This window comes from Perca fluviatilis, chromosome 14 (genome assembly GCF_010015445.1).
Source record: "Perca fluviatilis chromosome 14, GENO_Pfluv_1.0, whole genome shotgun sequence".
NCBI classification, from domain to species: Eukaryota; Metazoa; Chordata; class Actinopteri; order Perciformes; family Percidae; genus Perca; species Perca fluviatilis.
In genome coordinates, this window is record NC_053125.1 from 2,895,147 (window position 1) to 2,911,404 (window position 16,258).

Here is a 16,258-nt window from a genome sequence, read left to right on the forward strand (position 1 = left end):
CACACACACACACACACACACACACACACACACACACACACATATTGTGAAAGTGTTATCTTATCCTTACTTTTCAAATGAATGTATAGATTGTCACCTCGAATATACGCCGGTGTTCAAAGAAGATAAATTAAAAAAAATTTGCTTTATATCAAGAAAATAGTCAAGAGCAATCTATAGCTACATTGTTTCTTCATAAACTACTGTATATTTTAAAAAAAAAGCTATTCAATTAGTTTTTTTCGATTGCTAAACAACAGTGGGCACAACTGGAGCCACATGTACAAAACTCTAACTACAGTCTGCATTACCAACAGACAGTCCCCTGAGCTAAACAGTTCACATCACCTGCAAAACTCATTCACAGCAACACAACTCTTCACACACGTCTCAGAACAGGCTCAGTGCAGCCAAACACGCAGAACAATCCTCACTGAGATAACACACACTGTCACTCTGAACACACTGAGTTAAAACATTAGTATTAAACACCAAGTCAGAAATAAGAAACCTTTCATCTTTACCTGCCTACCTACCTTACCTTTAACTGTCTCAAAAGAAAATGTGTTCAGTTCTCAATTTTGTCTAACCTGTCTCACTCTTCTTCTTTCCTTCTTCCGTGCATCCTTCCCTTTTCCTCTCTCCTTCCTATACCCCTCCCTGCCTCCCTCCCTCATGGCAGTATGTGGAACTGAACTGGCCCAGGGAGGTTTCTTTGTGCGGCAGGGTGAATACATCTGTACTCTGGACTACCAGCGGCTGTACGGGACTCGCTGCTTCAGCTGCCAGGACTTCATAGAGGGGGAGGTGGTGTCGGCCCTGGGGAAGACCTACCACCCCCGCTGCTTCGTCTGCGCCTCCTGCAAGTAAGAAACACAGATGTGGGAAGCAGGGTCCAAACCATATGTAGTTCACTTATCATTTAGCTGCTTTTTCAGTTTTTCGTCAAAGAGCTTTTGAAAGCCCATTTCCGACATTGGAATTGCGAGGGCTGCCGCCTTTGACAATCTGATAACCACGCCTACTTCACACAGTGATTCGCCAGCAGTGGAAAAAAAGAAAGAACTTCCCTTTAAAGCATTAAACATCCCCATCTTTACTTCAATCTGTTTAGCTTTCATCCAAATTTACATAAAAAACACCTGAAATGAGGTGTAGAAAATATTTTATAATATATATATATATATATATATATATACAATAAGTATTAAAATTCTAACCCTAAACCACTTATGGTACTTTTTGTTGTTCAGAGCACTTTTTCCCCACAGTGTCCAGGGTTTCTTTAGGTCCTTACAGGTCTGCATGTCTTAAACCATTACAGCAATACAAGGTCTTGAACACATTAAAATGCCACATTATATGTGACGTACCGTAGAGACAGACAGATTCTGTTTCAGAATTGAAATAGTTTTACTGTAACGCAAAACTTCTGTATCATCAGCAGCTGGTTGGCTGACCCCTGCTCGCTCTTCCCCCATGACTAAATGTTCAAAACTGAAACACAAAAACATTTTCTCAGAGGAACATACTGCACCAGCGGTGTGTTTTTTACACAGATCATAATTTACAAGTACATAAAACTATAATTCAGATTCATGTATACTGTAGGTATAGGTGTGTGTGTGTTTGTGTGTGTGTGTGTATGTGTGTATGTGTGTGTGTGTACTGCTGGGGTCCCAATGACTTGCTTTGTGTTGAATTTGGTGCAATCTGGCCAGATGGTGGCGCTAACGAACTTTACGTTTTGGCCTGTAACTTTTGAACCGTAAGTCTCAGGGGTCAAGACAGATCTATCCATATAAGCCACGCCCATTTGTGTAAAGATATATTTCCCGCCAGTTTATTTGTTTTTTCGTTACTTCTCCTACACATTTTGAGCAATCATCACCAAGTTTGGTACAGCACATCTTTGGACCAAGCTGGAAAACATAACTTTCTCGGATTTGTGATGTTCCATTCAGTTTTGCTATAGCTGTCCCTCAAAGTTTGCTGTGTGTGTGTGTGTGTGTGTGTGTGTGTGTGTGTGTGTGTGTGTGTGTGTGTGTGTGTGTGTGTGTGTGTGTGTGTGTGTGTGTGTGTGACCACTTAAAGCTGCAGTAGGTAAGATTGTGAAGAGCCAGGACTTTGCTAACAAATTTGAACATCGACAACTTCTCAGTCCCTCCCCCCTTTCTGCTGCAGCCCAAACCATCTCCTAAGCCCCTCCCACACAAGGGAGTGCGACAGAACTAACGGCATGTCAGACAGACAACATGTTCAATAACTAAACGCTAACACAACGTTAACTTTACTCACCAACAGTAAAACGATGCTAACTAGCAAGCTACCGTTAGCCATTTCAGCATCATATCAGACCAACCACTGTGCTAACGTTACTATTATCCTCACCAATGTAGCTTTGTGGACTTTTGACTACTAATAACCAAGTGAAAGATAAATCATTCATGGTAATTATGTTACCTGTCGAGAAGAAATGTGGCTACGTCTGCATCGTTCTTCAGATCTTTAAAATCCTGCAGCCACGCCACCTCTGAAAAGCCACTCGTTTATTCACGGAGTTTTGGAAAACTTTTCTGCAGCTCGTGCGCGGGGAGGGGGGAGGGGAGAATGCTATATATGCGTGTACGTGCCTGAGCAGTGATTGACAGGCAGATAGACCACCCCTGTGGCCCTGATTGGAGAAAATCAACCGGGAGCGGTGGAATTTTGCCAATCGCACTACAGGCTGTAGGAGGTGCCAGAGGAACTGTCTTTTTTTTTTTTTTTTTTACATAATTCATGTAGTTCTACTGGAACATAGGGTCAGTTTCAGCAAATATGACAGAAAGTTAGTTTTATAAGACTTACCTACTGCATCTTTAACCCATTCCCACAGCTAGTGTTAAGTGTCTTTTGAACTAAAGGCTTCTGTGCGTGCGTGTGTGCATTCTATCATCCCTCTGTGACCCCCAACCTGAACCTGAATCAGAATGTTCCAGTGTGGCATTTGAGGTTTGTAATGTGATCATCAAACTCCTGGGCTCCTCTTCTAACAAATATTGCTTTTGTGGTGCCAAAACACACAGGCTTATTCTGTGGAATATAGAAATAGGGCAAATACTGTGTGTGTGTGTGTGTGTGTGTGTGTGTGTGTGTGTGTGTGTGTGTGTGTGTGTGTGTGTGTGTGTGTGTGTGTGTGTGTGTGTTGGTCAGGTTATTGATCATTAATAATTCATCATTCATTCAGAGTCATCCAGCTCTGTTTTTCACTCTCACAGTCTGTCTGCATGCAGCTGCTCCTTCACTGTATTTATCTGCAGTTCACCATCATAAGGGTTCAGATCACATATTCATCAACACGGATACCTTGAGATATCACAAAAACAATCCATCTAACTTAGTGCAGTTTCAAGCAATGATAGAATTATAACAAAAAAATATAACATTGATCTGGAATGAAGCAACTGTGTCATGGTCCTGCTCTGTGGCAAATTTATTTAAGATAGATTTAACATGTGACAGTGTTTCTTTAGTTTCTAGGGGATTTGGTGTTTAATAATATACAATATCAACCTTAAAACTTTTCTAGGGAGAAACCTTGAACACACTCCATTCTTCTGAAAAGTCTTTCCTCCAGATGTTGGAACCTGGCTGCAGATATTGGCTCCTATTTAGCCACAAAAGCATAGTGAGGTCTAACACTGATAATGTAGACCGAACCACTGAAGTTATATCAAAGTTCATTTTTACTTGCGAACATAACAAGGAGCCAGTTACAGTACTCACAGCATAAGTACAGAAGTAACTAACGTAAGCCTCAAACAGTAGCTTATTTATGTGTGAAATACAATCATAATACAGAGTTGATGTCGTCAGCTGTTATCTTGTAAGAGTCGATGACGTCTCCCTTATCTGGTCAGGGAGTGAATGTTCTTTTCTCAGCAACACACCGTGCTTAGACAAGCTAATGGTTCCATGTTATCTTGTGAGAGCAAGCAGTGTTTTGGTTTCTTAACAATATCCACACAACAGTTGAATTTAACAGAGAGAGAAAAGAGTAATCAATATAATATTATTCTATGCAAACAGTTTAATAATAACAAGAGGAAAAGTATGTAAATCACAATTTTCCTAACAGATAATAGGGTTGAGGGCAGGGCTCTGTGCAGCCCATTCATGTTCTTCCACACAAAACTGGGAAAACCAATTCTTCATTGAGCTAGTTTTGTGCATAGTTTTTTGTCATATTAAACAGAAAACAGACAAACACAAGATACAAAGTTGGAAGAGCACTCTTTTTTTGGGCAGAACACAATATGTGCAGCTGAAGCGGTCTCCAAATGTGACCAAGCGTTTCCCTCGCAGTTCAGTTCTTGAGCCACATCATTTTACAATTCATAGAAAGGACCTGGTGCAGATGTTCCACACCATACACATATCCACTTTTATGCAGATGACACTGTTATTTACTACTCTGTATTATGTCAGAAATGCTTTTTGTTTGAGGTAAGAAAACTCATTTGGACTATCAAGTCACATGCCAACATGCCTTCACACTTAACACTGTTTGCCAAATCCAAAATAAATGTAATAAAACGCTGTTGAGGAGACCATTTTAGGGTTAGGGTTAACAACTTACACAAGATGGGTAATTTAAGGCTTATTCTCAGAAACTCAATATCTCTAAATGCGTCTGATTCAAAATAATAAATTTAAACACAAACTAATAAATACAGAATGAATCAATTAAAATGAAATACAAATAAAATGCATAAATCTTAATGTCGTCATCAGTATACTGTTATTGTTTTTACTTTATATGTCAGATCAGAGAATTAATTCAGGTGTGGCAGCATTTTATAAATCATTTGTGTCCGATGATGTCTAAATGTTGTTTTAGAGGCACAATCTGTATCATTCAAAGCCCTCCTCTGATGTTATATCTGTTTTCTGTTTGCAGACAACCTTTCCCAGCCGGCGACCGGGTGACATTTAATGGGAAGGAGTGTATCTGCCAAAAATGTACCCAGCCTCTCCCTGCCAACAGCCCTGCACCCATACAGGCTGTCCACAGTCAGTACTTTGTTTGTGTCTCTGTCTTTCTGTGACTGTCTCTCCTAAGCAACAATCATGCCCAAAGGAAATTTTTGTATCCTGCAAACACTGTTCGTTATCATAATGTTTTGTTCCATCCCTTAAATTGGCACTCTCATAAATTGTGTTAAGGCATTCCATCAACATGTCCAATGTTCATTTCATCCTTTTGTTTAATGAAAGAAAAAGGTACTGTAGAGAGAACTCTTCTACGCAGAGGAAGTCAACTATAGTGCCACTTCTCATCCCATCTGAACTAACTTGTCGTCTGTGTGCAGACTGCTGCGGCTGTGGGAAGGAGTTTAAGAATGAACAGTCTCTTGTAGCGCTGGACAAGCACTGGCACCTGGGCTGCTTCAAATGTAAAGTCTGCAACAAGGTGCTCAATGCCGAGTACATCAGCAAGTAAGTCAGTATGGCTGCTTTATTCATTCATCATCATTTATTTTTCTTTGAGAGATCATTGAGGGCGACCCTCATTTTCAATGTCATCGAATCACATTACAAAGACAAATACAGAACAACAACACAGAAAGTACAATCATAAAAAAATATAGAAAGGCAATAAAACATTCAGAATTGGAAAAACGTGATAAATAAATTAGGATAATAGAGATGCAAAAGAAAATACAATTATGTAAAGCAGTTACGAGTAGAAGTATGCAGGTTTTAGAGATTTCTAAATTGTCCAAGAGACACAAGTGAGTCCATTTTAAGTGCTGTAATTTGTTCCAGTGCTATAACTACACTACTTCATCAATAATATTACTGCTCTGTCATGGCATGGTTAGTGTTGGATGTCACAATACTTCCTATCACCAATAATCTTTTTATTTGGTCAATAAATTCCATCTTTGCCCAAATGTAGTCTAGCATTCTGCATTTCCTTTGACTCTGACTGTTACTGTGATTGTCAGGTGACTTAATAGTGCCGATATATAAAGACTGCTGCTTACCAGATAGAGGCTCGTTGGAGGTGCCAGAGTTGAGATCTAATGTAACCACACTCTGATCTGTGTAATGTCCTTTTAACAAGTTTTGGGTCAGACCAAGACTCTTGGAGGTCATTAAGACTTGGCATTCAATAAACAAATACTGCACTGATCTAAACCTGTGGATGTATGGATTATATTTTCTCATTTCTCTAGCTTTCTCCAGAAATTTCAACTGAAATTGTGTGTTTTTTATTTGTGATACACCTAAACAAAATCCAGAGTGGCCCCCTGTGGCCTAGTGGCTAAGATGCTCAACATATACTGTGATCGCAACATCCCACTTCCTGTTTGCTTCTTTCATGTGACCTACAGTATATCCAGTAAAGTAATACTATACTATAATAAAGTTGCCTGGCTGTGTTATATACCTCAATCATCAGGTATCAATCAGTTTCATATTGGCCATAGACACAATGTCAGGGAGCTCTTTGTACTCTGGATTCTTCAGGACAAGTAATTAGTTTAAAGTGACAAGTTTTTAAGTTTAAGTTTTAGTGACACCTGTGTGGCTGCTATTTATTCCTTTTTCCATTGGCAGTCCAGAATGTTCTTGTTCCACCAGAATAAAAAGACTCAACATCTAAAATGTGAAGTTTCACTTCAGCTTTATGTGAGATTGCTCTACTTAAAGTAAATAAAATGGCCTAATTTGATCCTACAGCGTTGTTACTCTGAACCTGCTTTGTGATAATTACCAGTAATAATACAAAATGGTCCTCTGAAAAGGTAAGGAAGTGGTCTTGAAAAGGATTCTTTTTTTTCTGTCTCGGTCTTGACTAGTCCTGGTCTTGGACTCGAGAAAGGTCAACTTGACTACAGCACTGCTGACAGGGTGCTGTGGGCTCAGACAGGGTGCTGTGGGCTCAGACAGGGCGCTGTGGGCTCAGACAGGGCGCTGTGGGCTCAGACAGGGCGCTGTGGTCTCAGACAGGGTGCTGTGGGCTCAGACAGGGCGCTGTGGGCTCAGACAGGGTGCTGTGGGCTCAGACAGGGCGCTGTGGTCTCGGACTGGGTGCTGTTAGCTCAGACAGGGTGCTGTTAGCTCAGACAGGGTGCCGTGGACTTAGACATGGTGCTTTTAGCTCAGACAGCGTTCTGTGGACTCAGACAGGGTGCTGTTGACTCAGACAGGGTGCTGTGGTTTCAGACAGGGTGCTGTCTCCTCAGACAGGGTGCTGTCTCCTCAGACAGGGCGCTGTGGTCTCGGACTGGGTGCTGTTAGCTCAGACAGGGTGCTGTTAGCTCAGACAGGGTGCTGTGGGCTCAGACAGGGTGCTGTGGGCTCAGACAGGGTGCTGTGGACTCAGACAGGGTGCTGTGGGCTCAGACAGGGTGCTGTGGGCTCAGACAGGGCGCTGTGGGCTCAGACAGGGCGCTGTGGGCTCAGACAGGGCGCTGTGGGCTCAGACAGGGTGCTGTGGGCTCAGACAGGGTGCTGTGGGCTCAGACAGGGTGCTGTGGGCTCAGACAGGGTGCTGTGGGCTCAGACAGGGTGCTGTGGGCTCAGACAGGGTGCTGTTAGCTCAGACAGGGTGCTGTGGGCTCAGACAGGGTGCTGTTGGCTCAGACAGGGTGCTGTTGACTCAGACAGGGTGCTGTTAGCTCAGACAGGGTGTTGTGGGCTCAGACAGGGTGCTGTTGACTCAGGCAGGGTGCTGTTAGCTCAGACACGGCGCTCTGGGCTCAGACAGGGTGCTGTTAGCTCAGACAGGTTGCTGTCTGCTCAGACAGGGTGCTGTCGCGCCGTGCTCCACTTTATTCCTATGGGTGACATCAAGCGACTTTAACGAACCCGCAAAGCATCCCAGGGAGGCGGCGCTGCAATTGAAAAAATGCTGCGCGTCAAAAAAGCCGGTCGATGCCCATCTTTATGCAAATTAATCCGTTGAACGCAACGCTACTATGCAGTAGAAGTAGATGAAAATCTTTCAAACTGACCTTTGTCGATCTGAAATGAAGACAGATTCAGCAACTGTATGGCCTTTTTCTCACTTAAAATGTTTTTAGAAACACGTTTCGGTGAAGTATTTTCGTAAAATACGAGATCGTATTCTCAACGAGCCGTTATGATGGTCGTTTTGAAATTCGGAAGTAGCCAGACCCACGTGACGCTTTCGTCCAATCAGCTGCCGGTCAAGGGCGTGGATCATCAACCATGGATGTATTACGTTGCTACACCACACTTCAGTCGTGTCGCAAAAATGGATCCGCACTTTAAGGCTCTGTGAAGTGTACCTGCTGCTCTGTGCTGTCGCTGACCTGCTGCCCTGTCCTGTGTTGTTCTGTTCTGCTAGGGATGGAATCCCCTACTGTGAGATGGACTACCACGCCATGTTCGGCATCCAGTGTGAGAGTGTATGATGTTGCATCGACGTACATCGTCCCCTTGTCCCTTAAACACTTCTTAAACTTGAAGGCTCTCAGAGAGTGCAGACCTTCGCCAAGGCCACATGCCCTGTCTCATAATGGTTTGCTTCATTGAATGGGTTCTTCCAGGTTTCATGGAAATGGGACCAGTAGTGTTTCTATAAACCTGCTCACAGGCAAACTGAACTACAAACATATGACCTCCTTTGCGTAGGCAACAGTCTCTCTAGATGGATAAACGTGTGAGGTATGATTCAAGATTCAATACTTTATTACCATGCAACTAGGTTGCTAGGAATTTTGTGCAGGACAAACAAGGCATTCATAGCAGGACAGTCCATACCCGTTAAAACACATGTAGACACATATAGACCCCCCCCCCCCCAAAAAAAACCATTTATCCCATAATAAAATAAATACATTTATAAAAAAAAAAGTAAATAAAGTGCCAGTGCTGAAAGGCAATCCGTGAGGTACTGTTGTAGTGTTGAGGATCCATTGAGTAGCTGAATTGTTCTGCAGTAGGTGCTATTAAGAAAGCGGGCTCTTTTAGATTTAATAGATTTTTGTCTTTGCCCTGATGGGAGAGTCTCCAGTAGGGGGTTAGCAGGGTGTGTGGGGTCTGAGGATTTTCAGTCCCTTCCACTGAATGCAGATTAAATACATTTCTGAAATTGGGGTGAGTTCACAGTTAGTGATCCTTGAGGCAGTGCTGAAAATTTTGTCCAACTGCTTTCTCTGCTTTCTCTGTGGAGTTACCAAACCACACAGATATCGAAAAAGTCAGCACACTTTCTATGGCAGCTCTATATAATTTGCAGCAGCCCCCCCACCGAAACTCCAAACTTTTTGAGAGGTAACGTAGGACAAATAGTCTCTGATGGGCTTTTTTGATGATGCAGGACAAATTGTCATTCCATTTCAGAGTGGAGGAGATTGTTGTGCCTAATAACTTAAAGGGGCGCTATGCAGTTTTGCCCATTTCTCGCAGGTTTCTCTATAGAGCCCCCCCCTACAGCTTCAGAATAGATATTTGGCAGCTCCTATGTTTACTGGTGTCTGACTCCTCGCTCGTTCAGTCTGCTGTTTCCTCTTTCTCTGTTCCTCCGACAATGCTTTCCTAGCTTTCTGCTTCTTTTTTGCCAGCTTAGCCATGACGATAGTGTGAAAAACTCTGTCACTACCTTGTTAGCCGGTTCCTGAATGGGTGTATGTGTGCAGTGCCGTGAAGCAATTTGTTACATCGCGTGATATCAGGTCTCACGATGTAACAAATACTTCCTGATGCTGAGGCCGGCCGAAAGTTGCAAGGGTGGTTTTTCTGCTCACAGGCGCTAGGGGGAAGAGAGACCACCACTCAACTCGAAAAAAGTCATATAACCATTCCAATTCCAAACGAAGCTGTTCAGTTAAGGTAAATTAAGCTAAAAAAACTGCATAGTTCCCCTTCAAAACTGTCAACTCTTTCCACCCCCACTCTGTTTAGGGTCAGTGGTGTGAGAGCCTTTCTGTTCCTCCCGAAAGTCCACTACCAGCTCCTTAGTCTTAGAGATGTTCAGATCTAGATTATGGTAATGACACCAGTCCACCAGAGACAGAACCTCATTTCTGTAGACTGATTCATTGCCTGATGAGATCAGTATGGTAAGAGGAATGTAGGAAATAAGTGAATAGATAGAATTATAATGGATTAATGGACTGATTAATTGAATAGAATATATAGATAAGCACTTAGAGAGTGTAGTCCTCCACCAAGCCCATGGACTGTCTCATAACAGAAGTGAAAATAATTTGTGTATCTGCGAAGTGATTTGGATACACTCCAAAAGGATATGGGTACTTCCAGGTTTCATGGAAATCAGACCAGTAGTGTTTCCTTAAACCTGCTGACAGGCAAACAAACCAAACTGAAAACATGACAGTGAAAGATGGCATTTCTTTTCTTGGAATGGCATTCTGACTGTAGTATCCATCTACAGATGAGTGGGGGACTAAATGTATAAAGACAGCTGGTCGCTATCTAGCCTGCTAGTTACTGTAGCTAGATGACGAGAGAGATACACAGAGATACACAGACATTAAGCCGTCACTTTTTCAGAAAACAAATTTACTTGAATGCAACCCACATAGCCTTAGGTTGCACAGTTGTTAAAGACAAATATATACTTTAGATATTACTGTGTAATATTCAACAAATAGCAGTGAGAGCATGTCTATGAATGCATGATGGCTGCAGGATCAATACATGAAGGGGCCTTACACCAATTGTACATGTCAAAGTCAACTAACTAGTTATGGGGGGAAATACTACCCCTCTTTATAAACGGACAGTAAAATGTCTGAGATAACACATTTGGAAAGTGGGAGGGGACTTCCAATGTGCTAATGAAAATGATTGAAAAAAATTGTGTATTGTATAGCTCCAACAATGTGAGCAGAGGAGTTGAAAAGGCGTATACCAGGCAGGGAGGGTCTAAAGAAGAGAAAGACGCAAAGAGTTGTATCATGCGAAGTGTAGGATCCAGCTATTTTGGAGCTTTACCCATACGAAGGTCTAAAAGTCAGGATATATCATCTTTCTGCTTTGATTTTCTCTTTCAAACTGTCTCTTGTGAGTCCCCTAACTGTATGCAAGTGCAACACTAAATCATTAGTGTGCCCCTTTAAACGGCATTGCTCACCATATTGTTCTTTCTGTGTTCTGCTGTAATTAATTTCCATAATTTATCCTGTTATTTTACATTCCTTAGACTTCTCATTGTCATATTTCCAGTCAAGAGATTCCAGTGATGACCCCATTTCCCCAAAGCGATCATTAAAATTTCATCAGATCTTATGCACTGCTAATGCAGATACATGAGTAGTGCTTCTGAAATAGCTACCTGTGTATGCACAAATTTGAGACCAGCACTGAGTATCTCTATTTTCCCTGTGAGTATGAGAAGGAGCAGTGCACAGGGCAGCTTGGAGAGGCTAACACCCGGGGTGAGCTCTGCACTCATCCCTCTGCAGCCGGCTGTGTGTCAGTCTGCAGGGAATAACCAGCCACACAGGATCTGCTTGGCTATTGGCTGTAGCACATTCTTGACTTGAGTTATGGGGCTGTGTTGTCAAAAGCATTAAAATTAATATGTTATCCTGCGCTGCAGTGATAGATGGAGTGCGCACTGAACCAAACATTGTCACAAATCATGTCGAAATGAGTGCAATTATGGTCATATGCAGCGATGGTTGTCTTGTGTTATATGTGTGGTTAACTATAATGCCTGTCTTAGTTAGAGACCCTGTTCTACACCAGAGTGGACTCATGCTCGTATCAACATGTTTATTGTATCTCTGCAGTGATAAGTGATTATTGAGATCTAAACAAATGTTGCTATTAGGGCTATATGGAGAAAATCAAAATTCACGATATTTTTGACCAAATACCTCAATATCAATACCACAACTATATTGTAGGGTTGACTATTGGTGCTTTTACAAAACATTTACACAATGAGATTTTAGATAAATAATCATCAGTAATGTGAATACAATGACTAAGTGGTTAAAGGCAAATGACAGTACAGCTAGAACAGTCTGGTAAGTTCAGGAAAATGGCATCACTTTACTGTAATGCAGCCTTTAAAACCAGGAAAAGACAACACTCAAATTACCATATCACGGTATACAAAATCTAAGACGATATCAAGTCCTGTATTATGATATCGATATAATATCGATATACAGAACTCTTGCTATGTCGCTCTAGTTGTCACTTTGTCGGAAACTCAGTACTTGTGTCCATGTTGTGGTCCTGTAGGAATGATGACTTTCAGTGAGCTGAGGGCAAAATATAGCTAACCTTGCTTTGTAATGGAGACTTTTGGTGTAACCACTTATTTATTAATATTAACCATTCAAGTAATCTCGCATTACCAGCTCTACCTACCATACCTAGCATTCTCGGATGGGAGAAAAATGTGCTCTGGTTAATTGGCATTTCTTTAAACCAATCACAATCGTCTTGGGCGGTGCTAGGCACTGCACGGAGCAACAGCGCCTCTACAAAATAGCCTCGGGAAGGAACTTGTTTTGGTGGAACATGTGTACATTCAAAAGTAGTTTTAGTCGTGCGAGAGAAAACTCAGATTGGACAGATAGTCTAGCTAGCTGTCTGGATTTACCCTGCAGAGATCTGAGGAGCAGTTAACCATAGTCCTCAGAAATCCACCGGAGGTTAGAACGCCAACACAAAGAAAGTGGAAAGGGAAGGGACATCTAGCGGAAAAAGAGGAACATCCGGCAGAATTTCCGGCAACAACGGAGCAATCCCGTAAACGAAACCTCGTCGATATAGACTACCATTCAAGTAATCCCCCATCAGTTCAACGTATGGGATTGTGAAATTAATCTAAATCCAGTAAGGTACGTCCATGCATCCGAGCCTGCAAGTTGAGTGGTTAAGAAAAGACAGCAGAACATGCACAATTGGAACGAGGGAGAGAGGGATTAATACGATTCGACAAGAGAGTCCATTTGAGAGGTAAAAATGAGTGCAGGAGAATGTGGTGTTAGTGAAGCAGTCTGTCGTTATGGAGGGATGGAGAGATGGGACATGGGATACTCTCCTTGGATGGAGAGAGGGAGGAGGAGGAGGAGAAAGCTTTTAGACAGGGGGTCTTGGAAGCTCCGGCTATGACCTCGCAGCAACAGAGCAGCATTATAGGGACAAACAACACTTTCTCTCTTTTCTTTCATCACATGGCGGTCTCTCCCTTTCTCTCCTTTCATAAACACCTCTCAGGTTCCAGAGTCTGGGAACAAAAGAAATGAGATGAGAGCATGTTGCTGTGTGTGTGTGTGTGTGTGTGTGTGTGTGTGTGTGTGTGTGTGTGTGTGTGTGTGTGTGTGTGTGTGTGTGTGTGTGTGTGTGTGTGTGTGTGTGTGTGTGTGTGTGTGTGTGTGTGTGTGTGTGTGTAAATTACATCATCCACTTCCAGTTCCTACAGTATTGTGTCAGGCCATCATGTGTGTTCTTAATTATTTGGCCCTTTAATGTCTGGAGCCCAAGACCATCTCACAGGATGGAAAGCACCTGTTCCTAAAAAGAGTGTGTGTGTCTGTGTGTGTGTGTGTGTGTGGCAGAGTGGTCCTGTTTTTATCAGCTCCAGGCAAGTTTTATCTGCCTTCTCTTCTCCTTTCATTACCTCACCTCTTAAAACAAATGGAAAGGAAGGTTTCAAGTTAATATTGTATGATAATAAAGATTACCCTCCATGCAACCTAATAAAAACATGAAATCAAACTTCCTACAGCGTAATTCCTCTGAGAGATTCAGAATAAATTAAGAAATACAGGCCCAGCTCTTTTATTAAATCAAATGCATCTGTGTGTGAGTATGGAATCCATTTCCATTCACTCTGCCTGTGCTTGGCTGCACTTTGAAGCAGTAACAGAGAGATGGAGCGTTCAAAATGTCATGACATTTGGTTGAGATCAGAGAGTGTGCTTTGTGTGGATGTATGGAGTCAATAACTGGAGGTGGTAGCGGTGAAGCAGGTTGACTTGAAACTCTACCTACATCTTTGTTGCTCAGCGGCTCATTGCTGTGGCATTTATTTTTTGTTCTTCCCAGAAATCACCCCTCAGTCACGTAGTGCGAGTGGGTACTGGGATGACTCTTTCCTTGGATTTGCTGTCAGGCCCTCCGTGGAGGCGGAGCACAGGGGTTTACGTCAGCAATGAGTGCCGGGAAATTTAAACAACAAGCCAAGCAAAGACTGTATTTCCACAAAACAATGCACTGGAAATAATTGTCCATTGGAGAATAAGATGAGTAAGAACCCCACTATGAACAAAGATTCGGGGCATCGTCCATCACTGGTCCCGTTATCTTAGGTGACAGACAGCTGTAAACTCATTTTGTGCACATTGATAGGCCACTGACAAATGAGGTCAGAGTTGAAACTTACTGAACTTTGAGGCAGACAAGGCGGTAAATCCAAGTCCAAGTAAGATGTAAGACCTAAGAAGGCGCTGTTGTAAGGCTCAGTGTCTTCGCTTTGCAAAGCTGATCATGTGTAGGTAGATCTGTTTACTTTGTCTTTCTACTTAATTCTTGTGTTTGTTCCAAACAAGCTGGAAGTGTTAAACTCATCACCCTGAATGTGAGAAAAGGCTTCAGTATGCTTTAGGTGCTTTGCTGATTTTCCGAAAAAACCTTTCCAAGAGTAACAATTAATCTACGGAACTCTCGGAATCCCCTGTTTGTGGGCATGTCGGTTGGTAGCTGCTTGTCAGTTCAGTTTTCTAGCCAGGAAGTTGAACGTTTTCTTTTCCCCCTGTGGATGGAGTCTGTAAGGCAGGGTTTTAGTATGCTTAAAACATATGCCGATATGCAGTGCTTGGCTAGATCTTATCTCTCAAGCTCTTGTTTTTCTTTCTTCACAAAACTACTTCTGTTACTTTTCATTTGTACATCAGAATGCAAGACATTCAAATTTGTCAAACAGAGGTTGATACTTGACTTGATGACACTGACCTGGTCCACGAAAAGCATCACTGATTTCCTCTGTGTGTTTGTGCTGTAGCCATGCCCGATGCACCAAAATCCATTCCAATCTTCTGAATGGAATCTACCTCTCTGGCCCGTTTCTGAAATTGGACAGGACATTAGATAGAGAAAGCAGATGGTCTGTATTTAATTGGGTAAATAAAGAAGTAGAAAAGGCGCAGCAGCTCTTTGCAACCTCACCTGCCCTTTCACTATTTGGCTGTCATGATCTCTCCCAACTCTTTACCACAGCTGTTTCACAAATCCAAAACGCATGCAGGAGTCTCGGCCACAAACCTCAGCCGGCTACAGCTGCTCAGCCAGGGCTGTCATTCCTCAGTAAAACATCCAATGGTCAGCTTTCAAGTTCATCCCCCCTACAAACCACCCTCAACCCCTCCTCCTCCTTGACTTATCAGTCCCAAAGGACATTGAATATGATAATTTTCCCCTCATGCAGCCTTGGATTCTGATAAAGGAAGGATTTGATTGCTGGGCTATCTCTTTTCCGGCCCTCTCATGCTTTCCATGTTTGAATTTCAATCCAGTTCCAGGCCTTTTATCTCTGGCCTAAATGTTTCAAAGTCAGCTTCCTCTTTTCTCTAGGTCTTTGTTATTGTATTCAAAATATGAGCTTTTGGCAAGGCGGCCACAACATGCTGCCAGTTTTCAAGCACCTGACCTTTGTTTTTCTCCCAATAATACCTGGACCTGGAGTCACCCTGCTCATTGGTCAGATCTACATGTCTCTGGTTGCTTCATCTCTCTTTCTGCTGCCCATTCGGTCCAGAGTATTAAGCAATGAGCATTCTGCAGGGTGTTTCCAAGAAATAGGGTGTCGGCATCCTGCTTTCTGGTATGATTCCATTGAAATGATGCAGCAAAATGGAGGGACCTCATAGGGGATGGTGCGTAATCAGGCCGCTGCTGAAGCAAGAAGGGATGCCTTTGGGGAGGCAGGGATCAGCAGATATCAGATGACTGTTTGGCATGAAGAAGAAAACACAAAGACTATCCATCATGCGTCGTTGCGTGTTTTCAACAAGAAAACAGAGTGAGATAATTCTATTTAATTCAAATGATGTTTTTTGTTGTGACAACACAATACAAGACAGAATAAGGCACTAGTATTGAGAAAATCAGCACTACACAAGTGAAATGGTATTTGGATTACCAAACAGACTGGATGACTTGTTAAAAAGGAGGTGGTTTTGGCGAGAATATCAGGATTTGGACTAAATACGTTTTATTTTAATTCCTGAACCAGGTTGGAAAAATCTATTCA

General features: G+C 42.4%; 1 protein-coding gene and 1 long non-coding RNA gene across 2 annotated transcripts in view; one reads left to right on the forward strand and one right to left on the reverse strand.

Moving 5' to 3' along the window:
- Positions 1 to 16,258, forward strand: part of ablim2 (actin binding LIM protein family, member 2) — a 96,951-nt gene that overhangs the window by 37,416 nt on the left and 43,277 nt on the right. Inside the window, exons 3-7 of the mRNA XM_039821737.1 lie at positions 683 to 866; positions 4,943 to 5,055; positions 5,355 to 5,481; positions 8,366 to 8,426; positions 9,602 to 9,641. Coding sequence (XP_039677671.1) covers positions 683 to 866; positions 4,943 to 5,055; positions 5,355 to 5,481; positions 8,366 to 8,426; positions 9,602 to 9,641 — 525 coding nt within the window. The remainder of the gene's footprint in view (positions 1 to 682; positions 867 to 4,942; positions 5,056 to 5,354; positions 5,482 to 8,365; positions 8,427 to 9,601; positions 9,642 to 16,258) is intronic.
- On the reverse strand, positions 13,484 to 15,479 carry LOC120572441. Its single transcript, XR_005641447.1, has 3 exons — positions 15,175 to 15,479; positions 14,962 to 15,074; positions 13,484 to 14,774 (listed from the first exon to the last, which is right to left on the reverse strand). It is a non-coding gene; the product is annotated as an uncharacterized LOC120572441 (long non-coding RNA).